General features: G+C 43.2%; 1 protein-coding gene across 2 annotated transcripts in view; it reads right to left on the bottom strand.

Moving 5' to 3' along the window:
- Positions 1 to 17,374, bottom strand: part of LOC144678835 (glucocorticoid-induced transcript 1 protein-like) — a 250,170-nt gene that overhangs the window by 111,728 nt on the left and 121,068 nt on the right. The window contains exon 4 of one of the 2 annotated variants that reach the window (XM_078538793.1): positions 6,419 to 6,532. In XM_078538793.1, coding sequence (XP_078394919.1) covers positions 6,419 to 6,532 — 114 coding nt within the window. Of the gene's footprint in view, positions 1 to 6,418; positions 6,536 to 17,374 lie in introns of both variants that reach the window. The other variant, XM_078538792.1, reaches the window with a different exon arrangement.

The raw sequence follows: 17,374 nt of genomic DNA, 5'->3' as shown, positions 1-17,374 counted from the left end.
GAGTGCTGATTGGTTGGCTAGTGGTGTTGACATGGAGAATGCACTCATGATGGTGACTGACAGTTAACTGCTAAACATTGTTTGAAATTTAAACCAGGCAGCTCAACCCCGATTGGTCAAGGCATTGCCCTGAGGAATGAGTCTGCGAATGGCTATCACATATTTTGTTTAGCTGAAACAGTTGCAATGTATGTACATGTTCTTTCTGTCTGCAAAGAACAGAGCTCTGTGTATTAATATTTGTAGCTTCCATTACACGCAAATGTGCCATATTGCGAGCCTTACTGACAATCTTAAATTGGTTGTCAGCATAATTCCTAGCACACTGAGGATTATTTAGTAAATGTTGCCCAATCGCAGAATCACATCTAATGTTGGACACTGTGTTTCGAGTTTTGCGAGCAAGGGCTGGTTGGGTACAGTCTGTCCCCTGCCCATTGCGAACAGTGGCTGGGACATGCTGTTTGATACGATCTGCTAGTCTATAGGACATACGGCCTACCTACCTAGCATCACATTGGCACTGAAACTCATGTACCACATTACTCATTTGTGTGATAGGCATAATGTCTTTTTGGCTTGATGGCAGCATCCAGTTAGTGGCGAATACCACTCATGTTGCTATTGCATAGTAGCAGCATGAAACAGCTAGCTTCACCTGTTGCTCAAATTTTTGAGATACCTTGCCCTTCCAGGGTAATCTGAGGTAGACTGGGCACTTTACAGGGCCGAAAGTGACAGCTTTAGGCCTGTTCATGAGTGTGAGATATACAGCGTGAAATGATCTGATCAGGGTAGACATTATCCTGCAGGATGCTCTTCATGCACCCTATTTCAGCATCAAGGTCGCATGGTGAGAAAATGGCTCAGGCTCTATTTACAAGGTTGCTGAAAGGTCCAATCTTATACAGCGTGAAACTGTAAGAATCCTAATGCATATACTGACCAGTGAAGGTAGGCTTGCAGTAGACTGTGGTAGAGTATCCCCTGGCAGATTTCTCAACTAGTACATCAAGGGAGGGGAGTTGAATGCAGGAAAATGCAAGTAAAGGGAATCTTGAGCCAGTAACTTGTACAAACCTGAACTGTCACGGACAGAATGTATTTGCTTTCCTACTGTATGTTTTGTATGGAAAGAGGTGTCTCTTTTCTTACTCTTCGAGCGTGTATTCCAATTAAATAATTCAGCAGAAAGCTTTGGTGAGTTTAAATGAAGGTTGTTGATTCTCACATATTTACCCAACGTCAATTAAATGCAACGTCACACACACAAAGATTGGACCAAATAAAGGTCATACATTTTTACAGATTACAATGATCTCAATCTCTGATTTACAATCTTTGGTCTTCCACATGGCAAGCCTGTGGTCTTTTGAATGGATTTGATGATTTTAAGTTGAAGTGGGGGTCTTGTAAAGCGAAGGGCTCACAACAGGTTGTGAGGTTTCTTGTAGTCAAATAGCTAAGTTGGTTCTCAGGCGAACTTTAAACCAGAGCAGGTTACATATTCTGGCTGCCTGATGTCTCGCAGCTTGTTTCCAAGTCTGGTTCACAGGCTGGTTAAATTGATACTTCTGACGGCTTTGGTGGAACTGCCTGCACCACAGCCCCTGGCTGATCTTTTCAACAGGCAAAGAAAACACCTTTCTCTCCCTCCCAGAAACATGATAGGGTCCCCCTTGTCCTCACTTATCACCCCACCAGCCTCCACCATTTCCGCCAACTCCAGCATGATGCCACCACCAAACACATCTTCCCTTCACCCCCTGGCAGCATTCCGCAGGGATCGTTCCCTCCGGGACACCCTGGTCCACTCCTCCATCACCCCCTACACCTCAACCCCCTCCCACGGCACCTTCCCATGCAACCGCAGAAGGTGCAACACCTGCCCCTTTACTTCCCCTCTCCTCATCGTCCAAGGGCCCAAACAATCCTTTCAAGTGAAGCAGCATTTCACTTGCACTTCCCTCAATTTAGTCTACTGCATACGCTGCCCCCAATGCAGTCTACTCTATATTGGAGAGACCAAACGCAGACTGGGTGACCGCTTTGCAGAACACCTTCGGTCTGTCCGCAAGCATTACCCAGACCTCCCTGTCACTTGCCATTTCAACACTCCACCCTGCTCTCATGCCCACATGTCCGTCCTTGGCTTGCTGCATTGTTCCAGTGAAGCTCAACACAAACTGGAGGAACAGCACCTCATCTTCCGACTAGGCACTTTACAGCCTTCCGGGCTGAATACTGAGTTCAACAATTTTAGAACGTGAACTCTCTCCTCCATCCCCACCCCCTTTCCGATTCCCCCCTTTTTTTTCCAGTAATTTATATAGATTTTTCTTTTCCCACCTATTTACATTATTTTTAAATGTATTTCCATCCATTGTTTTATCTCTACCTTTTAGCCTTTTTTGAATCCTTCACCCCACCCCACCCCCACTAGAGCTATCAGTACCTTGCTTGTCCTGCTTTCTACCCTTAATTAGCACATTCCTTAGATAATATCACCACCTTCAACACCTCTTTGTCCTTTTGTCTGTGACATCATTTGGTTATCTCCACCTATCACTGGCCCTCTATCCAGCTCTACTTGTCCCATCTACCCTTAAACCAGCTTATATTTCACCTCTCTTCTATTTTTACTTAGTTCTGTTGAAGGGTCATTCGGACTCGAAACGTTAACTGTGTTCCTTTCCGCAGATGCTGTCAGACCTGTTGAGTTTTTCCAGGTATTTTTGTTTTTGTCAAAGAAAACATGACTGTCTCAATGTGGCTTTTCACAAGTTCAAGCCTTTTCTAAGTAAGATGTGGTATTCATGTTGATTCCACTTCCTGTGTAGTGGGTTAACACTTCTAAGGGTTTGAGACAGTGCCTTTGTTTTACAATTACCCTTTCAAATTAGATAATGCTCCTTTGAAGGAAGGGTATTGCCTCACATAAGTCTGGAATGTTCATTTGTTCCCTCTTGAAACAAGGACTGGTTCTAATCCACAAAAGAAGTCAGGTGTCCTCGGGTGGCCATCTTTTCCAGCCTTTTTGTCCAGTTTTTTAAAATATAAAATTAGTTTGAATTTCAGAATATGATATGCCGGTACTCGACATGCCACAGTCATCTGCAGTGTTCTGTCCTATTTGCTGCAGAACCTTCTGAGTACAGATCAGCCTTAGCAGTCACCTGCATACTCACCGGAGCCCTACCAAATACCCCAGTTGATGAACATGTTCATCTTCACCGCAAAGGACAGACAAGGTCATAAAAATACACCCCATGTGCTGATATAAAGGTGGTTTAGCAATCAGCTTTTCCTGCAAACATTAAATTACAAAAAGAAAAATGAAAGAAAAAAATAGTTACTGTGCTGGGGAATGAGGAAATTTTGCAGTTTTTACAGGCACGTCAGCACCAAGCACTTCTACACAGGTATACTACAACCACATGGAGAGCAAAGGGTACTATTACCATAGCAGTTTGGCACTTCAGCTTCCCATAACCAACGATTTGGTGCGATGTTATGCTGTAGTTAACACTAGCTTAATTCGGGTCATGTAAGACCCTTCAAGCATGAAAATGGAGGCACAGATGTTCATTCAGTCTACATATTTTCCTGAACTGAATTCAAACACAGGTCCTGGAATTCAAAGGGGAGTGTTCCAACTGTCTCTCAGTTTCCTTGGTAGTTTTAAAGTAAAGTAAACACATTTGGTAGAATGCTGTGTTCTTTTACTGACAAAAATAAAGACTGCCTGAAATAGTAATATATTTAATTAACCTCAATGTAGCACGCCTTACTTAATTCAGATGTCAGCAGAAGTTACACAAATTAGTCTTTACTTATTAGTCATGATTGATATGCACAAATATTAAAGCTACGTCAAGTCCAACTGAATACACAACATGGTGTTGGGGCACCTTCAGGAGTTTAAATACAATGAACTAGGAGTGTCACTTCTTATAAAACCACTAGATGTAGGAGCAGAAGTAGGCCATTCAATGAGATCATGGCAGATCTGATAATCCTCAACTCCACTTTCCTGCCTTTTCCCCATAAACCCTTGATTCCCTTACTGATTAAAAATCTGTCTATCTCAGCCTTGAATATACTTAATGACCCAGCCTCTACAGCCCTCTGCAGTAAAGAATTCCACAGATTGACTACCCACTGAGAGAAGAAATTCCTCCTCATCTCTGTTTTAAAAGGGCACCCCCTTACTCTGAGATTATGCCCTCTGGTCCTAGACAGTCCCACAAGGGAAAACAACCGCTCAGCATCTACCCTGTCAAGCCCCCTAAGAATCTTATGTTTCAATAAGGTCGCCTCTCATTCTTCTAAACTCCAGTGAGTACAGGCCCAACCTACTCAACCTCGCCTCATAAGATTCTTTAGTTTGGTTGTTTTGAATATTATTGCTGGTAGTTACCTGGCTTCACTTTTTTTAAAATGTGGCAGCAGTATTAACACTAACCTGCCAAATCCTTTATTAACCCTTCTAACCAGTCACGATTCAATCAAGCAACTGCATTATTTAACTGGCTTAAGATAAACTTGGATTTGGTGAAGTTAATACACCCTTTGTAACTTTGTTTCTTCATTTTACCATGTAGATCCCCCACGCAACACACACAGTTGACTGAGATGGGCAGCCTCTAGCCAGCCTTTGCAAAAGCCCCAAAACCAGCACCTCGGAATAACTCTCTATGCGCAAGCATGACCATCTGCAATCTAGCCCTAATATTAAGCCATGGACCACCATTCCATATTAGCACAAAATTGTGCTCCACTGTGAAGTTCAGTCATATTAATTGGCAACCGCAGTGTGGAACACAAAATATGTATACATTTTTAAATGTTCAAGACTCCAAAAAAATTTAAAGGGGTATTCAACTTAGATTGTGTGCATTTTGAGTGATTGCATATCTCCAGCTAGGCACATTTTACTAGTTATTCTAATGCAAATTATTCTTCAACAGTAATATAGCTTTCCATTTGTTATTACAATGGCCAGCACAGCCAATTGGCAAGAACTCATAGGGTTGGACATATTTATTCTTGAAAAGTTGTTTTACTACTTATGAGGAATACATAATATATTTCAACATCACTTGGTTTACTAACGACTTCCAAAGCAGTTTACAGTGATGTGTATTTCTTCTGAGTTTTAGACAATACAAATTTACAAAGAAAATATTAGCAGTTGATATAAATATTTCAGTGCTCGAAAGGCAAGACTTTGCTCTTGTGGTGCAATAAAATGGTTACTAAATTGTACACATGGATATTCTGCAGTGTGAAACCACCAACACAGTAACTCCCATTTAATTGCATAGTGATTACATCTAAAGTTCTGATCTTTCTCCAGTTTTTTAGTAACCAGGGCTCCAAGTGTTTGTGTGCATGAAATATTTGTTAAAAAACAGGTTGACTCATCACGTGAATTATAACCTAGTTGCACATTTCATTAAAAATCTGCTCATTATTCAGCAATCAAACTGTATAAATGTGAAATACAAGACAGGTTACTACTCTGGGAGATAAATTCACGAAGAAAATCCAACAAAAACTCATGTGTTGTACCATTCGATAACTTTCTGCCATTCCTTTATATCATTTTGTAATAGTAGTCCAAATGTGGATCTGTTTAATATTATATTGTCTTGTATCTATATTTGTTCTCTGAGGATAACCAGTTTCCTCCCTTTCTTCATGGGTCCTAGGGCATCTTAGAAGATGGGGGAAGACAGCCAGCTCTCAGGCTACCACTGCTTTTTCAGTAAATAACACCTTTGTCTTGTTGCAACCTTGACAACAAAGTGCACCATTTTCAACTCTAAAGGAAGCCAAGGGAGCGTGTCTGTTTTAATGTGGAAACGGAGTGTAGACAGTTAACCTTGAAGCAGTGCAGTAAATTTCAAACACAAATGATCTTAAAAAAAAAACCAAAACCACTTGAGGTAAATTTATGGGTCAATACTTACCCCTCAAGTTACCTTCACCTTTAAAAATACACATTCTATACCAATATTATTGGCAAACAAAAAAGAGCCAATCAACTGTGACAACTCAACTCACAGGAAAATAAGAGATTAAGCAGAAAAACTGCAAATGCTAAACTCCAAAACAAAAATAGAAAATGCTGCAAGCGCACAGCATCTGAAGGAAAACAATCTGTTACAAATTCCAGTTGGAACTAATCATCAGAATTGGTGATGGCTCTCACCTGAAACATTAGCACAGTCATCATCAAACTGTTTACTAACCAGCTGTGCGTTATGGCATTTACTAATTTTATTTTACATCAGAAAGCATATCTTTGGTGTGAAAAACACCTGACTGTATACAGACATTACACGATTACACTAGGAGGAATGCAATCAGTTCAGAAGATTATATACAATTACAACCTTCCAAAGCAGCTTACCTGAGACTGATTGATAGCAGTGAGATTGCCATGGAGTGGAGACTGGCGGTCCTTCTCCTTATTGTGCCGACTGCTTTGCTTACTGCGCTGGAGCTGCTGCCTCAATTTGGCAATCTGCTATAAAAATTGGATACAAATAACGCAGAATAAGAATTTACAAGCTGATAAAATAATCTACATTATTAGGCAATAAATTAACTGGAAATTACTTCCATGACACCTTAGTAGAACTGTGCCATCAGTGAAGCTGGTGTTCACCAAAAACCCCTCCAACAATATGAATTAACAGTTATGGTTTAACTGTCAACATAATGGATCCCTCTCTCCACATATATTCAGTTACTTTATTTGCAATGTACTCAGATTGCATTCAAAAAGTAGAATAACTTTCTTCTTTAGACTTTCTCTTCCAATCTAACTGGCTACCACACTGAAAATTCCCACTGCATCATCAAAAGTTTGGCACATTTAGAAATATAACGTAACATATTGCAGCAATATACATCAGTTAATTTGAATTGACATCTCCATGACTATAAAGAAGGCATCTGTTTCTCTCTCCACAGATGCTGCCAGACCTGCTGAGTTTTTCCAGCACTTTCTTTTTTGTAAAGAAAGTATAGTTTCCCTTTACCATCCCCACCCCTTCAACTTCAGACATATTCAATCCTGTACACTATGGAATTTAGAACCATTGAAGTTCACACCATAGAAGGCCATTTGACTCATCGTGTCTATACCTGCTCTTTCCTAGCACAATATAACAAATCTGATCCCACTGATTTGCTCTCTTTCTATAGAGAAATTATGGAGCTACTGTTAGAAAGAAAAATAACTACATGCCCTGGAAATCTTAAACAGGAATAGAAAATGACAAGAGTTTGCTGCTCCATAGAATGGTTACAACACAGGAGGCCATTTGGCCCGTCATGTTTGTGTTAGTATCACCAATCCTCTATTCCCTTTCATAAAAACACTAGATTGCTGCTTGGTTGCTACCCTTATATGCACAGCTGAAATCACAAACTTAGGGTATATAGAAATCTGAAGCCTAGAGTTTTCCATGCTGCATTGACCAAGACAGTAAAATAAATATACATTAGCCCATCTGCAAACATCTGACTGGGGACAGAGAAAGCAACTCAAAAAAATCATATAGATTCAAGAGACCAGATACAATTATTGTGCCAAGTCTGTAAGTATATCAGCCTTTTAACAGTATTTAATGCAATAAAAGTACCACATTGGATGCACAATAGAAATAGGATAGATGACATATAGCAGACAGCAACAGCTTAATACAATATAACTAATTTAATCAGCAGGATTCAAAACATAATGCTCATTTCCCAAGGGCCACTCTGAGTAGCTCCAATTTAATTGAAATCTAATATGTTATTTTTGAGCAGATGCCATGTTAGAAACAACCACTGATGCACATAAAGAAATTAAAAATACATTTCTTGGGGGCAGAAGAGTTGAGGCAGAACAGTTGGATAAATTCAAACACAGAGTCAACTGTCACTTGCTGAACCCAGATTACTGCAGCATTTGTCACGATATGGGAGATCCGAGTTGCTGACTTGTAACAGTACAATTAATTTCTCAATTTTTTGTCTATATTAATAATAAGCTATCCAGATCAAATTCATGTGACAACTGTCTCTACAGCAGCAGGTGCCCCAAGCTGTACTTTTGATACACTGTCCAGCAAAAACAAAGAACCACAGTTAACATGAGTTCTGCTCTTGCCCTGCAAATTCTGTTTTAATCTACTCTAGAGAAGGGGAAAGAGAGTGCTCCATTAATGCTCCAACTGGTGGGAACAGGTTTGTATCTACAATTTACTCATCTGTACCACAGAAGAGAAGCAGTACACAATATTGGAGAGAAGGGTCACTCTGTCTCGAGCTATTCTGAGCAGAGAGACATTGATGAAGGTTGTGTGCTCAGTCAACTGGGAACTGGAACAACGTAGGTAGAGCACTGAAAACCTAAATTTCTTAGTTGCTGAATTGACCATTAACCAGCCCTTGGAAGACTGAAATAGATTGAGCAACAGGTCAGAAGCTAGATTGTACATCAATTTCACTGCTCTAGGAGAGATTTAGTTTAACAATTTCAGCTAGTCGGCATTTATTAACAGTGTTACTCTGCAGCTAAGAATAGCCAGTTCTTGCACATATTGTACAGTAACGGCTTGTATTTACACAGTGCCTTTAACATACAAAACAGACAAGGCTGCAGCTGAGAAGAGAGCAGTTTGTGGGGTGGGCACGTGAGATTGTGCTTGAGCGGGCAGTAGCTGGCGATCATGGAGCTGAAAGCAGAGCAGCTTATTGGACCTGAGGAAACATTCCTGCTCCTCATGGCCCAACAGACAGTGCTGCAAAAGGTACTTGGCTTTCAGAATTGGTCCTTCTCACCGCCTTTCGAGGTTCGCAGCCACCTTAAAAACTCTTGCTATCTGCCCTACCACTTGACAGAAGATTGGTTGTCCACCCTCATCCTCTGTTAAAACTGGAAATAGGTGGGCTTGAGATGGGTTGGGGTTGTGTTTGAAATTTCTATTAACTTCAGCTTCTCACCAAAGCCAAACCGACACATTTTTGGAAGGTTAAAATTACTCCCCGAAATATCCAAAGATTATTAAAGTACTTGGAGTTACTATTTAATTGCTTTACCAGGAATGGCTACACACACAATTATGAACTACTTTTGAATTGGAACCTAGCAGGGAGCCTCTCTAAGGATCTTTACAGCACCATGTCAATTTACCACAGCATGATCTGCATTATGCTCAGTTTTACACTTTTTAAAGAATTAATCATTTGGAAATTAAGCAGAATGCCTGACTGAATTCTCTTTTTTAAGAGAAGTAGATAACTTATACAAATGCTCAATAAGGTGACCTTGGCACCTCATAAAATTTAATTGTTTCTAACAAATGGACCACACCACAAATTCAGACCAGGGAAACCTTAAGATATTTTTTTTTTTGTTCATGGGGTGTGGGCGTCACCGGCTGGACCAGCATTTATTGCCCGTCCCTAATTGCCCTTGAGAGCTGAATGGCTTGCTAGGCCATTTCGGCAGCATTTAATAGTCGACCACCTTATTGTGGGTCTGAAGTCACATGTAGACCAGACCAGGTAAGGATGGCAGATAAACTTCCCTAAAGGACATTAGTAAACTAGGTGGGTTTTTACAACAATCGACATGGTTTCATGGTCATCATTGGACCTGTAATTCCAGATTTTTAATTGAATTCAAATTCCACCATCTGCTGTGGTGGGATTTGAACCCCAGGTCCCCAGAGAACTACCCTGGGTATCTGGAGTACTAGTCCAGTAATGCCACTATGCCACCGCCTCTCCTGTATAAACCCCAATGAAACATACACACACATACCAATATACATATACATGTGTTTGCGCTACATTTTGTCAAATGGATTATTATCCTTCAGCTTCTGCTGAGAAAAGAAACATGCTGCCGAAGCTCCTCGTCTTGTACTCATCAGGACAAATGTAAGAATACCAAATCTCAAAGGGAACAATAATTTATACTGCATGAGAAGAGTGTACTGATTGGTTGGCAAGTGGACTGATTGGTAGAGACGTTGCCATGGAGAATGCACTGGGGAACAGTTAACTACCAAGCTTGCAGCATAAATTGTTGTTCCCTATGAGATTTGGTATTCTTGCATCTGTCCTGATGAGTGCAAGATGAAAAAACACCAGCAGCAAGTCTTTGTTTTCAGCAATACTCAAATTCTGTGCTACCAAGCAACTATTTCAGCTTCTGCAATTTCCAACAACACACACTACAGATCTTCATATCAAAGTGAAAGAATTCTACTTGCAGGGATTCTCAATCTTGCTTATAGTGTGAAAATGAATGTGGGCTTATATCTTTGATCAACGATGAAGTTGTGTATAGCTAAGTGATAAAGTAAGTAAATAACAATCAGCCTAGATGCTGTTGAAGGACACTTACATAAACACAAGGGAAATATTGAACACCGTTGTAATTACTTTTTGATGAAGCAAAGAATCAGAAGACCCTCAGAACACATTGTTGATTCAACACGTGTCTCATCTCAAATAACGACCTTATTCTTGAGATGCCATATGGAAACCATTCAAGTAAAATACTTCATCTTTATAACATTAGAAGTCTTAGAAGAAATCTTAAGTATTAGATATATCTTTTGAAGGTATCCTAATGCATGTTTACATCAGTCTACAGGCAGACATGAATTGTTTTTATTTCAATTCATAGGCAGTCATGGCCATTGACTGTTTGAAACTAGCTCAGACATGATTTGGGAATGTTTGAAGAAAATCAAATACAAAAGCAGGTGTAGAAAACAGATGAAGGAAAATGGACAGTAATAAGGCCGAAATTAACTTTGTCCAGGATTCTTATGCACATCTTTGAGGCACAGGGTTCTAGAAATACCTTGAGCTGAAAGGCATGAAGAAGCCAGGAACATCCAGCAAGGGACTTTACATTATGGTCAAGTAGCTTTCATTTCAAAATTGTGCTTAATTTTGTAGATACCTCTGTGTTCTTCTGTCACAGACAGCAGGGCAGTAGAAGATTTGGGAAATGTGTTAATGGTGCTGTGTTCCATCTATAGTATTTACTAATTAACACAACAACAGAAAATTACCATATTATTGTTCCAGGCAATCCAGACAAGAAAAGCCAGATACCCTTATTTTACTTGGGATAAACCACACCACCCCCCCACCACACCGCCTGCCCTCCTCCATTTTCAGTCACTTATAGACTGAGGTCCCAGCTCATTAACACAACCTAATGCAGATTCTTTTCACAAAGGACACTCCTGTGATATTACTTTCAAATCCCAACACCTCAAATTGCCCAGCATCAGCAGTCTTCTCTAGGCAAAAGCAAAATACTGCGGATGCTGGAAATCTGAAACAAAAATAAAAATAGCTGGAAAAATTCAGCAGGTCTGACAGCAGCTGCGGAGATGAACACAGTTAAAAGGACAAAGGGGTGTTGATGGTGGTGATATTAGCTAAGGAATGTTCTAATGGGGACATTAAGGGTAGCAAGCAGGACAAGCAAGTGGCAGATGGCCCTAGTGGGGGTGGGGTGGGGGGAAGGGATTGAAATGGGCTAAAAGGTGGAGGTAAAACAACAGATCGAAATAAATTTAAAAATAGGTGGGAAAAGAAAAATATATATTTTTTAAATTATAAATTCTTGGAAAAAGGGGGATCGGAAAGGGGGTGGGGATGGAGGACAGAGTTCATGACCTGAAGTTGTTGAGCTCAATATTAAGTCTGGAAGGCTGTAAAGTGCCTAGTCGGAAGATGAGGTGCTGTTCCTCCAGTTTGCTTTGAGCTTCACTGGAACAATGGAACAATGCAGCAGGCCAAGGACAGACATGTGGGCATGAGAGCAGGGTAGAGTGTTGAAATGGCAAGTGACAGGGAGATCTGGGTCATGCTTGCGGACAGACCGAAGGTGTTCCGCAAAGCGGTCACCCAGTCTGCGTTTGGTCTCTCCAATGTAGAGGAGACTGCATTGGGAGCAGCGAATGCAGTAGACTAAATTGAGGGAAGTGCAAGTGAAGTGCTGCTTCACTTGAAAGGAGTGTTTGGGCCCTTGGACGGTGAGGAGGGGGGGAAGTAAAGGGACACGTGTTGCACCTTCTGCGGTTGCATGGGAAGGTGCCGTAGGAGGGGCTTGAGGTGTAGGGGGTGATGGAGGAGTGGGCCAGAGTGTCCCGGAAGGAATGGTCCCTGCGGAAAGCCGCCAGTGGGGTGTGAAGGGAAGATGTGTTTGGTGGTGGCATCATGCTGGAGTTGGCGGAAATGGCGGAGGATGATCCTTTGAACGCGGAGGCTGGTGGGGTGATAAGTGAGGACAAAGGGGACCCTATCATGGTTCTGGGAGGGAGAGGAAGGTGTGAGGGCAGATGCACGGGAGATGAGCCGGACACGGTTGAGGGCCCTGTCAACCACCGTGGGTGGAAAACCTCGGTTAAGGCAGAAGGAAGACAAGTCAGAGGAGCTGTTTTGGAAAGTGGCATCATCAGAACAGATGCGACAGAGGCGAAGGAACTGTAGTTGAGGTAGCTGTGGGAGTCGGTAGAGTTGTAATGAATATTGGTGGACAGTCTATCACCAGAAATTGGCAGAGAGATCAAGGGAGGGAAGTGTCAGTGATGGACCACGTGAAAATGATGGAGGTGTGGAAATTGGAAGCAAAATTAATAAATATTTCCAGGTCCCGACGAGAGCATGAAGCGGCACCGAAGCAGTCATCGATGTACCGGTGAAAGAGTTGTGGGTGGGGGTCTGAGTAGGACTGGAACAAGGAATGTTCCACATATCCCATAAAGAGACAGGCATAACTGGGGCCCATGCGGGTACCCATTGCCACACCTTTTATTTGGAGGAAGTAAGACGAGTTTAAGGAGAAATTGTTCAGTGAGAGAACAAGTTCAGCCAGACGGAGGAGAGTAGTGGTGGATGGGGATTGTTTGGGCCTCTGTTTGAGGAAGAAGCGGAGAGCCCTCAGACCATCCCGGTGCGTGATGGAGGTGTAGAGGGATTGGACGTCCATGGTGAAGAGGTGGCGGTTGGAGCCAGGGAGCTGGAAATTGTTGATATGATGTACGGCGTGAGAGGAATCGCGGATGTAGGTGGGAAGAGACTGGACAAGGGGAGAGAGAATGGAGTCAAGATAGCAAGAAATGAGTTCCGTGGGGCAGGAACAGGCTGACACGATTCAAACAGGACTGTCCCAGCAGACCATCGCTTGCCATTTCAACACTCCACCCTGCTCTCATGCCCACATGTCCGTCCTTGGCCTGCTGCAATGTTCCAGTGAAGCTCAATGCAAAGTGGAGGAACAGCACCTCATCTTCCGATTAGGCACTTTACAGCCTTCCAGACTTAATATTGAGTTCAACAACTTCAGATCATGAACTCTCTCCTCCATCCCCACCCCCTTTCCGATCCCCCTTTATCCAATAATTTATAATTTTTCAAAATATATTCTTCTTTCTCCACCTATTTTTAAATTTATTTCGATCTATTGTTTTATCTCCACCTTTTAGCCCATTTCGATCCCTTCCCCCCACCCCACGCCCACTAGGGCCATCTGCCACTTGCTTGTCCTGCTTGCTACCCTTAATGTCCCCATTAGCACATTCCTTAGATAATATCACCATTGTCAACACCCCTTTGTCCTTTTAACTGTGTTCATCTCCGCAGATGCTGTCAGGCCTGCTGAGTTTTTCCAGCTATTTTTGTTTTTGTCTTCTCTGGTCATATGTCCTATTTTGAAGGCCTGCCTTCCCCTTGGTCTCCTTCTAGCAGTGGCTGATCCTTCAGCCCATTATGTGAAATGCTCTTCTAAGCACCTCTGCTTGGTGGTCATCCTCCCCCATCTCAAAATGTACTCCTTTAACAACCCTGAAATTGAGTTTTCTTTTGTCTGCCAAACCGTTAAACCCCTTTTCTTTCACCTTCAATTTTGAAACAGCTCTCTAAAAGCAAGGGATGCTGTAAAGTTGTTGTAAGGTGGTTGGTGGGGGTGGTGTCATGCAACAAGGTTTTGGACTAGTCATCAGTTATGGATGTTTGGAATGCAAAGTAATCATCCTTCAAGGGGAGTGTGGCTAATTGAATAGCTCTTTCAAAGCACCAACATAGGCACAACGGGTCAAATAACCTCCATCTGTGCTGTAAGATTCTATGAAGGTAAACAATACGATTGTCTGGGGATGGTATTAACAGATTCAAAGTTAAGGAAAAAGTAAATTGCTATAATAAGATGTCAGCATCAGAAATTGTGGTCATTAAAATATATTGACACACACATTCCAAGCAAGGCATATGACCAGAGATGATCCCCTTTGGCCACATATACAGAAAGGTTCTTAAAGAGGTTCTTCAGTCCAACTGGAAAACAATTTATATAGATATGCAAATCTGAACATGGCACCTCAAACCTAATGCAGTTTGGAAATAGATTTATTTTTTCTCCTTAGTTCCTTCTCTCCCATTAACAAGTCAAATCTGTGTTATGGGGGAATTGTTAAAAATGTTGATTAGAAAGGGCAACCAGTCTGTACCAGTCACTAACTTTTCAGCCTCTACTGATGCAGCTCACTTCATTTCTTCACCTTGGAAGATTGTCAAGTCACCCTCAAAGTTATATACAAGCCAATGATGCTCTTGCCTTTCAAATGGCTCCATTACCTGAACAAGGCTCTAAAGTAGACATGGGGGATGAAATTGGTCTTCAGTAGCACAAAAATGGGTTATAACATTGGCAGTCCATTTTACACTATACCAGATGTGCTTGGGAAGGGTGTAAAACAGGCCTGTTTCACACCACTGCCAAAGAGCAATTTCACCCATCCCTGCTTCTATAATTTCAGCTGAATTTACTGGGCAAATTTATGGCAGCACCAAACTGAGAACAGGAATGCAAATGGAGCTTTATTTTTAGACCTTCACCCTTGGCATAGTGTGATCCCGGGGATGGAGGGATTTTCTTATGAGGAGAGGTTGAGTAGGTTGGGCCTGTACTCATTGGAGTTTAAAAGAATGAGAGGCAACCTTATTGAAACATATAAGATTCTTAGGGGGCTTGACAGGGTAGATGCTGAGGTTGTTTCTCTTTGTGGGAGAGTCTAGGACCAGGGAGCATAATCTCAGAGTAAGTGGGTGCCCATTTAAAACAGAGATGAGGAGGAATTTCTTCTCTCAGAGGGTAGTGAATCTGGAATTCTTTACCGCAGAGGGCTGTAGAGGCTGGGTTATTAAGTATATTCAAGGCTGAGAGAGACAGATTTTTAATCAGTAAGGGAATCAAGGGGTATGGGGAAAAGGCAGGAAAGTGGAGTTAAGGATTATCAGATCAACCATGATCTCACTGAATGGCAAAGCAGACTCGATGGGCCGAATGGCCTGCTTCTGCTCCTATGTCATATGGGGCAGAATTTTTAGGTCGGCGTGCGGGTGTGTGCCAGGCACGTCTGACCGAGAAATAAAGCGCGTTGACGTCGGCTGAGCGTGCCGACATTATTACACACCCTCACAATATTTTGCTAGGTGGGCACGCGATGAAGATAGAGGCACGCCCGCCATTAAGTGACCAGTTAAGGCCCTTGAGACACCTATTGTCCAGCAGTTTACATGGCCTGTGCGATTTTCAGGCCATCGCATGGGCTAAACGGGCAGGCGGGCAGGCCACAATTATCCAAACCTCATCCACAGGCGGGATAAGAGGGATGAGTGCACTTGTGAGTAGTTTCTACTTTAGCTTATAACTTGTTGCTTGCTTGTGTGAACAGGGCATCTTCATTTCACTTCAGAGCTACTTTGACAGAAATACGAGGCTTCACTTCAGGATTCAGTGTTGTTTTCCAGGCCCCCGGAAGATTCATACCACTTGGGGCCTTCCAGGTATCAGACAGCCTTCCCGGTATCAGACAGCCTTCCCTTACCCTGGGAATGGGGATTGTGGTCTCTGCTAGAAGCAACTCCTCCTCTGAGGAAGTGAGGTCCAGAAGGGGGAGGAGGCCTAGTGTCATTATTCAGCCACCAGGGTAGCGACCTGTGGGAGGACAGGCGCAGGCACAAGGGGCAGAGGGCCAGCAGGTAGTCCAAAGCGGAAGGGGCCGCAGAAGACTCCACTTTCCTGCTGTCAGGGTTTACAGGCAGCGATGCAGCTACCTCAATATGTCTGAGGTGCAACGACGAAGGAGGCTCCATCTCTCAAGGGAGACGGTGGCCTCCATCTGTTAGAGGATCGGCCCTGAGGTCAGTTCCAACTGTGTGGTTGGACACCTCATGCCAGTAGTGCTGAAGGTCACAGTGGCCCTCAACTTCTATGTCTCCGGCTCTTTCCAGGGGTTAGTGGGTGATCTTTGTGGAGTCTCCCAATCAACTGTCCACGATTGTGTCAAGCTGTCTGTCTGGTTACAGACGCTCTGTTCAGGCGTGCATTGACTTTCATTCACTACCGCACAGACGAGGCCAGCCAGGCAGAGTGAGCCAGAGGCTTCGCGGCCATTGCTGGCTTCCCCCGCGTCCAGGGTGCTATAGACTGCACACATGTGGCCATCAAGGCGCCAGCAGGTGAGCCCGGTGCCTTCGTCAACAGGAAGGGCTTCCACTCCATGAAGGTGCAGATAGTGTGTGATCACAGGATGCTGATTCTACAAGTCTGTGCAAGGTACCCAGGTAGCTCCCATGACGTTTACATCCTGAGATGCTCCCAGGTGCCAGGGCTCTTCAGTGCTCCAGCCCGTCTGGATGCATGACTGCTGAGTGACAAGGGCTATCCCCTCAGAAAGTGGTTCATGACACCTCCCTGCCATCCAAGAGCAGAGGCCAAGCGGCGGTACAGCAGGAGCCATGGGTCCACAAGGGCGGTGGTAGAGAGTGCTATAGGTCTTCTCAAGATGCGTTTCAGTTGCCTGGACCGTTCAGGGTGCGCACTCCGGTGCCCCCCAGATCATGTGTCACTGATAGTGGTTGCATGCTGCGCTCTCCACAATCTGTCACTGGAAAGAGGGGACACAGTGGAGGAAGAAGGTCTTGACGCAGCTGCTCAGGCAACAGGCGATGAGCCCAGTAGCGAGTCCGAGGACGAGCAGAGTCAGGAAAACGCTGAGGAGATAGACGCTGACCTGGGCAATCCCTCCAGGGAGGCAGGGACACCCTGGACGTTTTGATCCAACGCTCCTTCAGCTGGACTACCAAATAAGAACCACCACCACATGCCAGGGTTGCAGGCTCCATATTTGATACCTGACAGGAACATTTGCTTGGTCAACAACATGCACTATGTGCCATTTCAATAAAGTTTATTGAGAAACAAGTCACTCAACATCATGGGCTAACCTGCAGAACTAATGAAGCACCCAGAGGCTTGTTGTACAAAAACATATTT

This window comes from Cetorhinus maximus, chromosome 3 (assembly GCF_964194155.1).
Source record: "Cetorhinus maximus chromosome 3, sCetMax3.hap1.1, whole genome shotgun sequence".
Taxonomy (NCBI): domain Eukaryota; kingdom Metazoa; phylum Chordata; class Chondrichthyes; order Lamniformes; family Cetorhinidae; genus Cetorhinus; species Cetorhinus maximus.
Note: the sequence above shows the minus strand (reverse complement) of the source record. Positions and strands in the feature narration are given on the sequence as shown.